The sequence below is a fragment of the Anser anser genome (genome assembly GCF_964211835.1).
Source record: "Anser anser genome assembly, chromosome: 2".
Classification (NCBI taxonomy): Eukaryota; Metazoa; Chordata; class Aves; order Anseriformes; family Anatidae; genus Anser; species Anser anser.
The window spans coordinates 2,914,220-2,928,719 of record NC_139721.1 but is presented as its reverse complement, the minus strand read 5'-3'; the positions used below and the strand labels follow the sequence as shown (position 1 = coordinate 2,928,719).

Sequence of the window (14,500 nt, the reverse complement as noted above, 5' to 3'; positions counted from 1 at the left end):
AGAGCAAAACTGTTTCTGATCTCATCTCCTTCCTTCCCCTAGTGATGGCTCACCTGAGCAAGAACCACCACCAACTCACCCCTCCCCATCCTGCAGCACCATTTGTGGGGATCAAAATTTTGGCAACCTGCCCCAACCCCTTCCTTTTACATCTTTATTTAACCATCCCAACCAGATTCCTCCAAAGTCCTTCAAAAAGCCGTGCTCCAAAAGGCATCCAAAAGTTAAGTGCAAGCTTACAAGACAGCCCTGATACTTGCTATTTTTGGCTATATCCAGGGTTTTCCATTTTGCACCTCTTAGGGGTCAGCACCAGAAACAAAAGCTGTTGATCCTTCTAAGTTATGCTTCCACCTCCCACCCAAGTTTTTTCCTCCAAGAAGCAACACTGGACTCCAGCTACAACCACTCACTCTCAAGACAAGAGATCTCTCCAAAAAAGGGAGGATATTTTCATTTTTAACGCAATAAACACACTTCCAAGACAATAAACAAACAGGGTGTTAGACCAGCCTTTGGCACATGGGATTAACGTTTCTTGCAGCCTGAGAAAGAAAAGAAAAAATACAGCTGAAACAAAAGCCTTACTGAATGCTCTACCTTTTGAATGCTTGTACAAGTTTGCTCTCTTTGTCTTGCACCTTTCCTAAGGTGGTTGTTGCCATGGGACCAAGTCCACAGCACTCCTGGTACTCAAACACTCAAACTTTATTAACTGTTTGCTGTTGTGCGGTGTAGGGGGCCAGCTGCACAGTTTTAACCTTCTGCACTTATTTACTGTATTGCTATTAAAAAACTAACTCTTAAATTCCTCCACTGCCAGTTTAACCGCTATGGATGTGTACTGGGGAACTAAGATTTGTTTCCTTCATCGTCGTAAATCCAGAAGGAAGATTCCTGTTGTGTGACACAGCAATCTAGGAAAGAGGCATGACATTACTTATTCATTATTCTGCAAGACTGAATGCATGAAGATCACAGGACGCGAAGAGGCAAGCTCTTCATGTACAAATTGCGTCTGCGTTTTGTGAACACCAGGAGAGAGAATATAAGGAGACAGTGATATAAAATGTTCTGGTAAACACATATAATCCCTCTGAGGATTGACTTTCTTCAACATAAAATGCACGTTTGTCAGATGCTTGACCTTCAGCATGGTTAGTCAAGATGAGGCTGTGGATCCACGGCTGATCACAACCGTTTTCTGGAATAAATCTCCTAAGCCACAAAGTAAATTCCCGAAACTGTAACATTACCAACAACCAGTAAAATCTATACTAAAATTATAATTTATTTAAGGCAGCCACAGGTTCTCTACTCTTTTCTTTGTGGTTTTTATCTGACATTATTCACTTCTCTGCCTCCAAAACATTTTCCCAAAGAGCAACCTCATCTGGTTTACATAGTTCTACTTACAGAATCATAGAATCACAGAATCATTTAGGTTGGAAAAGACCTCTAGGATCCTCTTGTCCAACCTTTAACCTAGCACTGCCAAGTCCACCATTAATCCATGTCCCTAAGCTCTCCATCTCCATGCTTTTTGAAAACCTCCAGGGATAGTCACTCAACTACTTCCCTGGGCAGCCTGTTCCAGTACTTCCCAACCTTTGCAGTGAAGAATTTTTTTCCTAAAAAGAAAAAAAAAAAAGAAAACAACTTAGGGCCAGGGGATTAAACCCAATAATCCAATGGGAATTCCTTCATCTCACGTTAGCACTGTGGAAATGTTTCCTGCTGAAACCATCTTCTTACTCAGTTAAAACATCTCTCGTCCACACAAATTGCCCAAAGATCTGATTAACTCCTGGTGGTGCCTCAAGTAGTGGGAAGATGGATGTCTCTGTGCAGAGGGTTTATGATGGCCCTGAGTAAGCATGGTATAGAAGGGCTCAGCCATTTGAGCACTGTGCTGAAAAAATGCAGTGATGTTAGCGAGCCAGAGTGACTTCTCTAGCATGAAAAGGCTCGGCAGGCCCCCTCAGTTTTCTCTAAGATTGGACTCTATTTTTTATTTTCCCCCCCAAGTCAGCAAACGTTCGAGGATGCTAATTGCTTCAACAGATAGCCTCCAGAAGTACGACTGAAAGATCAGCCGAAGCCACGGATCACAACAAACGCCATTCCCGTCGACAGGATCGCCGCTCCCGGCTTTACGGTTAGCATAAGACTTGGGGAATAAACGAGACCTTACACAAAGCCAATAGAAGTATTTCACTACACATTAGCATGTTTGGATTAGTGTGCCAGACCCCTGAAGGACTCTGCGGCAAGCTGGATGCTCAGCCCTAACAATGGCACACTCCGTGCCTGCATGCATGAATTATTAAACGAACTTCATCCCACAGGTCCCCCAGTCAATCAATATGAGCTGCACTGCTGAATGTGTAACTATAGGCATAAAAACTTACCGTAAACATGCAGACAGCCCTGCTCTCTGCCTCAGGATTCTTATTTCGGTCTCCGAAAGTTTACAAAACTTATGCTAGAGGCATATGCTAGAGGCATTATCCAGAGGCAAGTCACTCCAACCAGGATCTCATGTCATAAGATAAACTTTCCGCCTGTGGATATTTCAACCCAGATAACAAATTATTTGCCCTCTGCAGGCTGCGCAGAAGGAAAACTTGTCTTTCTCTATCTCTAACTCTGAGAGAGGAAAGAGGCAAAATATTTTAAGTTTAATATTTTTTTTTTTGGGGGGGTGGATTTCACACTGCTCACTCAAAATGCCAATATTTAATCTTTTCAAACGGCACATTTTGTTTCTAATATGAGAATAGAAAACAAAATAAAATCAAAATTTAGAAGAAGCATTTTGGCTAATAATAGGAAGGAAGATCTGCATATTTTTGTATTGAATAGGCTCAGAAAGGCTTCTTCAAAATTACCCAAAGTACTGCTATTAGTATGGTGGTCTAAGTGCTGAAAAAAGAGGGAGAGTTTTATTCTATTTATTTATTCCTTCTGCTGTCACCCACAAACACAAATAACATCACTGTGAATTCAGCATTTTCCAGATAAGCATCTTAGAATAAATTTATAAAAAGACCAAGCATTACAGTATTTTTACACACAGCAATATCCAGCTTCGCTTCTGCTAGTGTCAAATTTTCTTGCTACAAGTACAGCACTTGCTTGACAATGCACTTAGCTTCCAAAACGGGGGTGTGCTCTTTTCTTTTCTCCTTAGGCACTGAATCAAAAGGGTTTTTGGGAGGAGGGGAGAGAGCTGATTTTTACTGCATCTAGTCACTGGCAGGATACGAAAGGCATCTCTCCATTTACCAAGATCTACGATCCGAACAGCATGAAGACCCTGGCCCTATTTCCTTGTGTTTGCACGGGCCTGTGCTCACACCGTGTAACCAATTTCTCCTGTTCATCAGCTCCCAAATCTGACATCCCTGGTCTTCAACCAACTGGATCTAAAGCTGAAGGGCGATTCTGCAAACGACGTGGGAGCAAGAATAGGTGGGAAGGCTGGGGCTCCTGTGCAACCCAGTTTTCACAGGATCACAGACTGGTTGAGGTTGGAAGGGACCTTTGGGCCCACCTGGTCCTGGGTGGCCCCCAGCATCTCCCACTGCCTGGGGTTGCTCCTCCCCAGGTGAAAGACCCCACATTTCTCCTTGCTGAACTTCACAAAGTTCTTGCCAGCCCACCTCTCCAGTCTGTTGAGGTCCCTCTAGATGGCAGCAAGGCCTTCTGGTGCATCAGCCACTCCTTTGCTGAGGGTGTACTCTGATGGTTAATGAAGACATTAAAGGCCCAGAACTGACCATTGGGGTACTCTCCTTATTACTAGCCTACAACTAGACTTCCCATCACTGACTAGCACCCTCTGGGTCCTGTCATTCAGCCAGTTTTACCTGTGGAGGCACCAGCAGCGACCAGGCCCCTATGGTCTTGTCTCCATGACTCACCATGACACCAAGGAGAGACCAAAAATTGAAAGCCAAGACATGAGACAGCATGAAAAGGCAACGTGACAAGCAGCAGGAGTAGGAGACCTTCAAGAGCAAAGGTTTGGTTATTCCCTACATGCTTTTGTTCCCTGTTCCCTTGCTTGCACCTCCTGGAGCACTCACTACTTGCCACAAATAACAACATCACTCCATCACCTCATGATCTAAAATTCACAGCTTATTTCCAGAGGCTGATATCTTGACACAGGAAGATACTGCTTTGGCTAGGATTTCTGCCCATCTCAGACCTCTGGCAAGGACAATCGGTGAGGAAAACACAGAAAAGGAAAACTTTTCTCTGACAGATTGATTTGTAGTGACCATTAGAAGCCGCTCAGGCATGCGAAGGACCTCTCTAAGCAGGGAAGGTGGTCAAAAGGAGATGAATTTATCATCATTGGAGAGTTCTGCAGTTTGTCACCAGCTTTTGCAGTTTATCACAGAGATGTCATATCTGGAGCTTTGGGATTCTTAAGGGTGAGATCTGTCACATAAATACAACTATTAATACAGCAAGAGTATTATACAGTTAAATGCAAATTTTGCAATCTGGCAACCCATTTTTACTGCCAAACCTAGAAGGTTTTCATGTCAGAAATTGATGCCAACAGCAATAAATGGAGGATAGATAAAGTTAATCCGACTGCTTTGAGTTGAACAGGGAAGGTATTACTTTGAAGGGTTTAACATATTAACAGAATCAAAACGACATTTCAAAATATTTATGGAAATCTTTTTTTTTTTTTTAAGCTTATACAAGCAGAATAACAAAAGAATAACAAAACCATATAAAATATTATTAAATCCTACCCTTAATTAAACATGTTGACACTTAAAAGCTTCTGTCTGATTTACTTTTAAAAAATCTTCTTTCAGTAAATTATGTCTTTAAGATATCTTTCTGCTCTAAGTGAATCTGCATTCCACAGGAATTAAAACCTTCTTAACAGAAGCTTGGTGGATTTTTTTTTTTTTGAAATCTTTTATTATTTTTAAGCTATACCTCCAACTTATCAAACATATGGGTAAGAAAGAAAAAGGAAACAATAAGCATAAATGATAAAAATGAACTGAGAAACAAACCTTTAGTGTTTTAAGACAATTCAAAAAACCCAAGAGGTGGGGATACATCTGCCTCCCCGGGAGGATGGTGAGGCTCCTACCAAGGAGGACAACCGTTCAGCCTCCCTGGAGCACACACAGAGAAAGCTGGGCATTTTTGAAGGGCATTTCAGTCCCCCCAAGGTACAAATGACCCCACAGCTCCCCAGAAAAGCCAGGGTTACTATGCCTCTTACCTTACTATCAGTTCAGTGGGATGAATCTGAATTTTATTTATCAATTGCCTAGAAGGTGAACTAGCAGTGGTGATTCTCCCATTTGGTTCAGGGGGACAGCTGGTGTCCCTTGGGATGTCCTAGGTTGCCACCAGGCCCACAGCTGTTATTTCAGGAGTGAACAGCAAGTCCTACACTAAACCTGCCAGTCCCACGCGTGTCTCAGACACCCTGGAGCATCTCAGAAGCCTCAAGGGTCCTCCATCTTACTGCGATGACCTGAAGCTTGACAGATGCCCTTGGCCAAGCCCACGTAGACACCTACCTGCAGGTGCCTTATCCATAATGAAGGTGACGTGAAGGTGTCATCAACAGCCACGGTTGAATCCGATACACCACAGACTTAACAACCATGTCCTGAACGCCAAAGTGTTTTCAAAAACACTTCTATAAATCCAGCAAAACACCACTGAGTGAGCTGGAGTGGACTGAAGTGCTCATTGTCATTCTTTAATTAATTCTTGGTGCTCAGACAGGCTTCAGGCTGGCACAGAGGCACTTCTCTTCCCGAAAGCAACCCAAACGGAGCACCCTGTACATCACAGGGGCAGTGGTTCCCCAGAGGCATCGCTTGATTTCACAAACATGTGATGATGAGACAAACTGATTAAATGATTTTATTTACCCCAGGAAATTCTGCCAGTGATCTGGCATACTTACCAGGGAATGGAGAGGAAGATGGACTTACTCCAAATCCCAGCAAAGAATATGGCAAACCATATATGCATTTTGGCTTAATTTGCATTCCCAGGGAAAACAGGTGCCTTCTGAGGTTACCGTTTGGCCAAAAGGCAGATACAATCAGTGATCCAAAAGCTGCACTTTTTGTCCCTTTCAGGACCATTGCCCTTGTCTCACCCCTGAGCAGCTCGGATCTGAAAACTGTGCTTCCCGTTCAGCAAATACTTTGAATCTCCTTTGCAGTACTGCACCGTAATCAGTTCTGCTGCATAGCCCTAATAAAATCATTAAAGTATTATACATCAAAAAGCATGCACTTTGTCAGTGTTCTGCAGACAGTGACTGCTTCATGAGTATATATCCACTAATACTGCTTAGATGTGACAATCAGGCTGTAGCCATAGGAATTTTCTTAATCAGGACTCAAATACAGGAGGATCTGTGTCCTTATGGGTTCTCTGATAGCAATCTTGTAGTGTCAGGATGTCTGATTTTTCCAGGGGACTGGGAAGGATTTATAATAGAGAGGACTGACTATTGCCAGATCACTTCTACAAGAATAGGAGGCTTATTTTCATGCAGTGTACAGATGTAAAGCTGAGTCCTCCCTCAGCTGCAGAAAAACATATCTACATATTTCTATCATCTGCAAATTGGAAAAAAAAAAAAAAAGAAAAAAAAACAGTCAATGAGGAAAAGGAGGTGGAAGCCAAAATTTTTTGGTTTTGTGTTTTTTTTTTTTCAAATCAGGAGAAATCAACACATTTTGTAGCATGGACACATTAAAAAATCTCATCAGTTCTAAAAGCCCCAAAAATATCCTCCTCACATCCCTTCGTTAAACAGGCAAATTCTCCTGGTGGTGACTGGTAAAGGAACCAAAAAATGCTGCAGCACGAAGAGTCATCGGCTCCATCCCATCACTTATAAAAAAGGGGGGTACAACTGTAATTCACTACAGCATCATATTGACCTTGCCCTGAAATAAGCTAAGCTAAGGCTAAGTGTCGAATGAGAGGATATATTTGTGTGTAAGCTATCCAGGAAGCCTGGTTTGGGAAGCATGGAACAATGTCATGGTCAACCGGCCTGCAGCGAAGGGACTCACAGACCCGTCCTGCCACTAACAGCTCGACCCTGTGTCTTCGAGATAGCCATCAAAAGCTGCTTGCAACCTTTTCTGCTAAAATAAAAAGAACAAGAATAATAAAAAAAGCCAGCTTTATATTTTTACATTTTTTCTTATCTCATATTTTTCCTAGGAAGAATATCCAGTGGTACATGGGGAAGCTTTATCCTCACTGCAGCCTGTGGACTGTCTCTTTGAGACAGTGATTCTTCCAGGCACTTCATTTTATTTTGCCGAAATTAAGGGCTAGTCACCGTCAGTGCCTAACTTCAGGGAATCTCCTGAATCCCACACCCTGGGACCAAGGAGGGAGATAAATTGCTTGCGAGCTTGGATTATTAAACCAACAGTTAGGAAAAAAACTCTCTACATTTTTCTTGCATGGGATCAGTACTTAACAAGTTGTTTGCAGCCATGTATCACTGGAAAAAGCTGTCAGCATTGCCTAATGGCCCTAGCTCCTCATCCCAGCTCCGTGCATCCTTCTTCCTTTTGCTCCTGCTCCTTTCCCAATTAATCCGGGGTCAGCTGCATTCAGCCGACTCCATCTAGAGCTTCTTATGGGCATTTACATTTCGCTTTCCTGCACTTCCAGCTCCAAGCACGTCGCACACAAGTATTAGAGCTGGCTCTGGGATGAGCTTTGACCAAGGTTACTGGCAGCTGGATCTCATATATACCCTGTTCACACATCACCAGCCATCTCTGTCTCACTGACTAGAACCGGCACCCTGTTTGGGAGGAACTCGTCCCAAATTCACTTGCCACAGGTGCAGTCCTTATCCTGAATGACTCAGCTATCAAAGGGAGAGAAGGCGTTTCAGCAAAGGGAAGAGCCCAGTTTGACAGCGAGAAGTCTGCCCCCGTCTGAATCAGCCTCCCTATCATGCCCTTACGAGCCCTGTGCATAAGAGGTGGAAACTCTGCAGGACTTTTTAAAAGTCAGGCAACTTGAAACTTGGCTTCATGTATTGTTTTTAGCAAGATCCTGCAGCAAGGTAAGCAAACACTATCGCAGTGCACAGACTACGGTTACTAAACGTCCTTTGTGGCAGGACCATTTCTCACCACGAACCCCTGATCTCAAATACTCCGCCTCCCCTCGCCTGCCTGACAGCAGAGTGGTAAGTCACCTAGTTAGTATGAAAGAGAAGGTGTGGTGATTTTATTATTTAGATATCCACAAACACTACCATTTTTCTAATAGCCGAGGCTATAAACCTACCAAATGTTCACTCGTTGCTCCCAATCCGTCTTCCAAGTTAGAGGATGTTCAAGGAGAAGCATGCATCAGCCTCTGAAGGAAAGGGGTCGAGTGGCAAAGGAGCAAGAGTTTTAAGCCGTGATTTGCAGCTGGGGAAGCAGAAAATGCTGCCCCAAAGGTCTCACCTGAAGAGCCGACCCTCTGCTTGTTCCTGATCTTAGAGATATACGCAGCCCTGCCGGCTCTCATGATTCATGGCGCGCTGCTTTTTGCTGGTGCAGCTCTCATGAGAGATGGGCAGAGACGCATGCAGAGCATTCAAAGCTGCTTGCACGCATCTGGCGATGAAATGGGGTCAGTGTGAAGGACACACCAGTCTTAGGACAGGAGAAAAGAATGGGATGATGGAGGGGAAGACAGCTGCTGGTCCTCCTCTGCTTGGCACCCTGCAACTGTTCAGTCTGGAGATGCAATGAGGAAAACAGGAGAAATCAAGAGAAACCTTCTATAAAACCTGGGGAGAGGGGATAGACCAGGAGGGTGGAAGCAGAGAGCTGGAGGAATTCTGGGGCTGATGATAGGGACAAGGAAGCACGGTTAAAATAAAAATATGTTGCATTTAGCTACCTGGACAATTAATGATAATTCCAAGATCAAAAATAATCGTTGCAATTAGTGCATTATGGATCTATTTATGTAACTGCTCAGGAAAGAAGAAAATTATCTAGCCATGTTTCTGAAGTGCTCTGAGGAGCCAAGGAATTGATTCTTAAATAAAAAAGAAGTAGTTTAGGAATGTAAGCACAATAGATGCTCTGGGTGATCGGAAGCCATCCTTGGTAAAAGATCTCCATTAGTTACAAGGGCAGTTTATGCTACAAATAATTTTGTACATGTAAACATCTTTCCTGATTACATTGATCTCCACAGGCTGACTCTTTACTCTTACATCCTCTCCAATCTCCTAAAATTAGATCCAAATCTTCTGACTATTATTACTATTACTATTTTTAATCCTCCAGTTTGCAAAACAGAGTATATGTGAATTACGGCAGATCTGAAGCACAGATGAAAGCAATGGATTGGAAAGAGGAGAGAGACTGCAAACCAGTCTGAGAGATTATATTGCATCGAGAAGGCAAGTCAAGTACATCAGGCACTTCTACAGAGAATAATGCCAATATAAAGAAACAGAAACCAAATTCTCCCCTCCGTTCACAGCTGAACCTCACTAGGAAATGCAGTCATATATACAGAATCAGAACCACGTCCTAAGTACTTGATTTTTGTATGCAGGCTGCATGAAGGGAAGCAGCTTTAATAAATTGTGCTACATTTGGAAAAGCCATTTTAATTCTCTAATTAGCATGCATACAATGAAAACTAACTGTGCGTGTTTGTGTATACACATATCCAGAAGAGAGTTTAATGAACTGTATCTATTGCATGTGAAACTGAAGTTTCATCTTCCCTGTGCTGTACCGCGTGATGCTGTGATGCAAGTTTCAATACCACAGCACACTTTTCTGCCTATAAAATATCTTCTTGCTCCTTCTCTCTTTATACTCCTCTTAGATTCATTGTCATTGATAAAGAGGAAAGGAAGAAAGGAAGAAAGGAAGAAAGGAAGAAAGGAAGAAAGGAAGGAAGGAAGGAAGGAAGGAAGGAAGGAAGGAAGGAAGGAAGGAAGGAAGGAAGGAAGGAAGGAAGGAAGGAAGGAAGGAAGGAAGGAAGGAAGGAAGGAAGGAAGGAAGGAAGGAAGGAAGGAAGGAAAAGAGCTACACAAGCATCCAAGCCTGGCTTCACATTAAAAAACAACAAAATAAACAACCCATACACGACCACAGAAAAGGGTCTTTCACTGTAGGCCATCATTTTCTGTTATCTACCTACCATTCTCCGCCACCTGAAACCAGCACAAGCAAAGCTTTATAGGATCAATACATGTCTTACCATCATTAATCACCAACAGAAAGGAACAAAATGAAGTAAGCCTGACAAAAAAGTGTCCAGCTATAAAAAAAGGACAGGAAAAAGGGTGAGGATAGATGAGGGGAAAAAAAAATGAAAAGGCTGGGACAAAGAGAGATCTGTAGCAATTCAAAAGAGACTCACAGTCCATCCTGCAGCTCTTGAGTATCGTTTGAGGTCCCCAGGGATCGAAGGCTTCTTTCCAGAGAGGTCACTGTCAACAGCAGAGAAAGAAAGATAAACAAGCAGCACACCTTTTCAAAGAAAAAATAATGGATTTTCATTCGTTTGTCTTTTAATTTGTTTCCTTTCAAAACAACATAATGAAGTAGTGTTTGGACAGGTGCCAAGCAAAGGTGTCACAGGTTGGTCACATTTTGGACAGGTGTCACAAAATGACACAAAGGGGTCATTAGGCAATGCCCACTACCCCAAAGTGGATAAATTGGGTCCCTAGGATGAAGAAATGGAGATTCCACAGGTGCTGTGGCATGACAGGACATGACAACATAGCTGTGAATTGCTCCAAATGGCCATTAAGAGCCTGAACTCTATCAGCCATTGTAATATCTTCTAACTCATTGTTCAAGACTTTAACAGTCAAAATCTTTTCTTTTAGCTCAAATAAAATGAGGTGTTTTACTGTGATTATCTCATGTGCTTGAGCTGGAGAGCTTCTTGGGCTTTTCCATCAGGAGAGAAGAATGAATGCTCTACCCTAAGTGATCCGAAGTTGGAAACATGGTTTGTTTTGCAATACACAGTAACTTCACATTTAAGAAATATATATATATATATTTGTGTGTGTTCACTGCCACATCTTCATTCTCAGATTAACAGAAGATCATTACGTTTGGACTTTGCACATCAAGTACGCACAACACTTCAAGACCTTCAGTAACGAAAGATGCTAAATGAATGACATTCTTTCTATTTACACGTGGGGTTTTCTCAAAAAAAAAAAAAAGCTTATGATCAGTTAGCAGTCACACTTCAATATTTAAGGAAGGAAAAAAAAAACACAACAGATTAGAAACATGGCTTAGCTATTCCAGTTGAAATTTAAGATATCCTCTGTTCTAATGATTGCAGACTTGGTCTCGGTCTACAGCTTTGAACAGATCACTCAACTGTTTTTACACTGGCAGACAAAGTTGAATGCCTTCTTTTCTTCTGGGCTTCTGTGGGTTGACACCAAACACCACAAAAAGAGACAAAAACTACTTGGACATGGTATTAAAACAAGCTTGAATACCACCACATATTTTCACCTTGCTTACCACACTGCTAGATCTCAACAGCAGATCTCAGTACAGAGCTTGGCAGCTCAGTAAGATAATGCCTTAAGGAGCTGTCTACAGTTGAGCTCATAATTATTATCCTTTGCTGGATGCACAATGTTTTAAAGAATAAATTGAGAGTTTTCATTAATAACCATTTGCTTCTCTAGTTTAACAGCACTGATCCTGCAAAGATCTCACAGATATAATAATACTCTCTCATTCTGCTCCACAATCCTAACAACTCAATCTCCCATGCAACTTGTCCATTTCAAAGACAAAACTAAAAATACTTCCAGGCCCAGCAGCCCTTCAGGGCGCTGCAGAGCACGATGCTTGCTCGAATGTCCTTGGAGAACAGAGAGCGAGTTAAAGTAGCAAAAGCACTTTGTACATTGAATTTCTAGGAACACATTAACGTCATGTGTGCAGCTCAAGGAGGGAGAAGAGCAGCTACAACATCCAGGCACCTTTCTATAACCTGAGCCGTAAAACCAAGGCAATCCAAAGTGAAGGACTCTCTGCCAGCTCTTCCTAGAAATGAACACGGGCTTGAGGGAAGACAGATCCGATAGGCAGGTGCTTTTTTGCAAGAGCAGTACGGACCTTTGCTGCTGCCTGCTTCAGATAACAATAGAGTAGGAAACAGTTTTCCTTTTGCACAAAACTGTTCAAAACTTACACGCAGAAGAATCTGAGACAGGGTCGCAAGAGAAGAGCAAAGCACACATTGGTCAGGTAAGAAAATGACTCAGGTTTAAGTCCCCATCCTAAAATTTGATCTGACATTATAACTTGAACATAATATTTACACATATACATAAAGGTCAGTTATCCCTATAGGACAAGATATGTGCTGTGGAACACACAAGACGTTGGCATTTGATATGGCTCTTACCTGGGAAATAGCACAACTGAGATGCAAACTTGAGCTGGATCTCAGGGGACTGAGCTCTTTTGTATTTTGGGACAGACCTACTTTGCTTTGGCTAAGAAGAACCCTATTGAAATCTGCATGGTTCTTGTGCTGGATGTGGAAAATCTCCCCCCAGGTTTACCGGTTCTGACCATTCGAGCTACCAAAGAAGCAAAATGTCAAGTTGTGCTGGATTGATGCTGCGAAGCCAGTGCTAAAACAGACATCTTACTTAAAAATCCTTGTACACTTAACATTAAAAAAGGCATATGCTAGTCTTCCGAGATGAGGCATCCACAGAGATCACTGCTGTTGGAGCTGCACTGATTTACATAAACTGAAAGTTTGGCACCAGTTGTCTACGCCATCGCAATCCTTAAAATCAATGGGGGATGAGAAACCATCCCTAGATGGCAACGGAGACTTTATCACACCTGGGGGATGCCGAAAAATCCTTTGCTCAGCCTCTCAGATCAAGGTAATGGGACTGCACATGGCACCAGCCTGTCACGGGGAGTCATTAATGAGCAAGTAACAGGAATTAGAGAGGGAAGAGACCCATTAGAGCACTCAGGCTCTCCATCTGGTCAGAACAGGTCTGATTCCTGCAGTATATCCTCCAGCGATCAGCCCTTTAGACACGATGCGCCAACCTAGCTCCGTTTACGAGTGTTATTTATTTTACTTATTTATAAGGCATTTACTGAGAGGCAGCTAAAAGCCATGCTCTGACAGAAATGCAAAACCTTCATAAAAATGAGTAGGAAAAAAAAGCCATCAACCAGGCAAACTCACCCAGTACCTGAGCTTCGTTTTGTGTTTTGTTTTTTGTTTGTTTTTGTTTTTTTTTTTTTCACCCAAAGGGAAAAATCAACTAAAGAAGGAAATGTAAAACTCAGAGAAGCCAAAGCCTTATCAGACAAACTGCTCAACAAACAAACTATGCTCAGCAGAGACAGTCCCCAAAGAACTAGGGACGGAAAGCAGATGCAAAGAATAGGTAAAAGTTCCCTCTACCCCTTGACAGTTTTATAAGAGATGGGTTAAAAAAAGTCCCTAAGCTCATGAACTGGCAGAAGAATGATCCAGTGGCACATAAACAGAACCAACGATCCTGGCTATGGCTTTTATTCAACACACAAGGAAGATTTCCATATCCACAGCAGAAAAGGGGAACGGGAGGCATTTATATGTGAGATCTGCCAAGATTAGCTCAGAGCTGCAAAGATTCCCCTTGGTCAGGAGCCAGGTCCTCAGCTGCCCAATACGAATTTAAATCATCCCATAGATTTAGACTTCTGCGAAAAGTAAGGAGAGCAGGGAGGAACAAGACATGCAGCATTTACTATTTTTGTAGTGACATCAAACAAAAGTCAGTGGTGCTTTAAAATCCCAGTATAAAGTTGACTTCTTGTTTCATTAAGAATACTCGTTCTTCAAAAATAGAAAAAAATACAGCTGCCCACAACCTTGCATTTTGGAAATTCAAACAACAGAGGCAGAGCACGGAGAGCTAAGGGGAGAGGAGCATTTCTGGTGCCTGGTTTGGTCTCCAAATGCAATGGAGAACTTGGAAAGCCCCTAAGAGGCTGGCGTAAGGCAGGAAAAGAAGGAAAATGGGAGCTGTAACTGGATTTATGCAACCCTGAAGGACATTCAACACACCATGCCCAGGGCAACAGGAGCACCAAGCATCATCTGGTGAACATCTGCAATGCAGGCGCCCGCTCCTTGATCAGCCCCTTGCTTGGCGGTGCGCACACAGCTCTGACTTTTGCTACAAGCTCGGACACAGAGCTTGCTGGCTTGGCTGAAGAGACCATATGGTACAGCTGTGCAAGGCAGGAGGGATCTTGGGCATCCTTTCCCGTTTTACAGCCCTACAAAGTTCTTCACCTAGGGTGGATTAGCTTTGCAAAAACTGAGCAGCACGGCCAGCTTATGAAGAAGCCACACGCAGGTTGAAGCAAACTGACTTTAGCAGACTGAAATAATCTGGGTGGTGAACAGAGCA

The 14,500-nt window shown here is 42.7% G+C and overlaps 1 protein-coding gene across 10 annotated transcripts in view; it reads right to left on the bottom strand.

The window, feature by feature from the left end:
* The window catches only part of TSNARE1 (t-SNARE domain containing 1), a 471,236-nt gene that overhangs the window by 291,056 nt on the left and 165,680 nt on the right, over positions 1-14,500 (bottom strand). For all 10 annotated transcript variants that reach the window (XR_014579369.1, XM_083823324.1, XM_083823323.1 and 7 more), the window contains one exon: positions 10,435-10,504. Coding sequence is in view for 9 of the 10 variants with exons in the window: in XM_083823324.1 (XP_083679450.1) it covers positions 10,435-10,504 (70 nt within the window). In the remaining variant the exon portion in view is untranslated. The remainder of the gene's footprint in view (positions 1-10,434; positions 10,505-14,500) is intronic.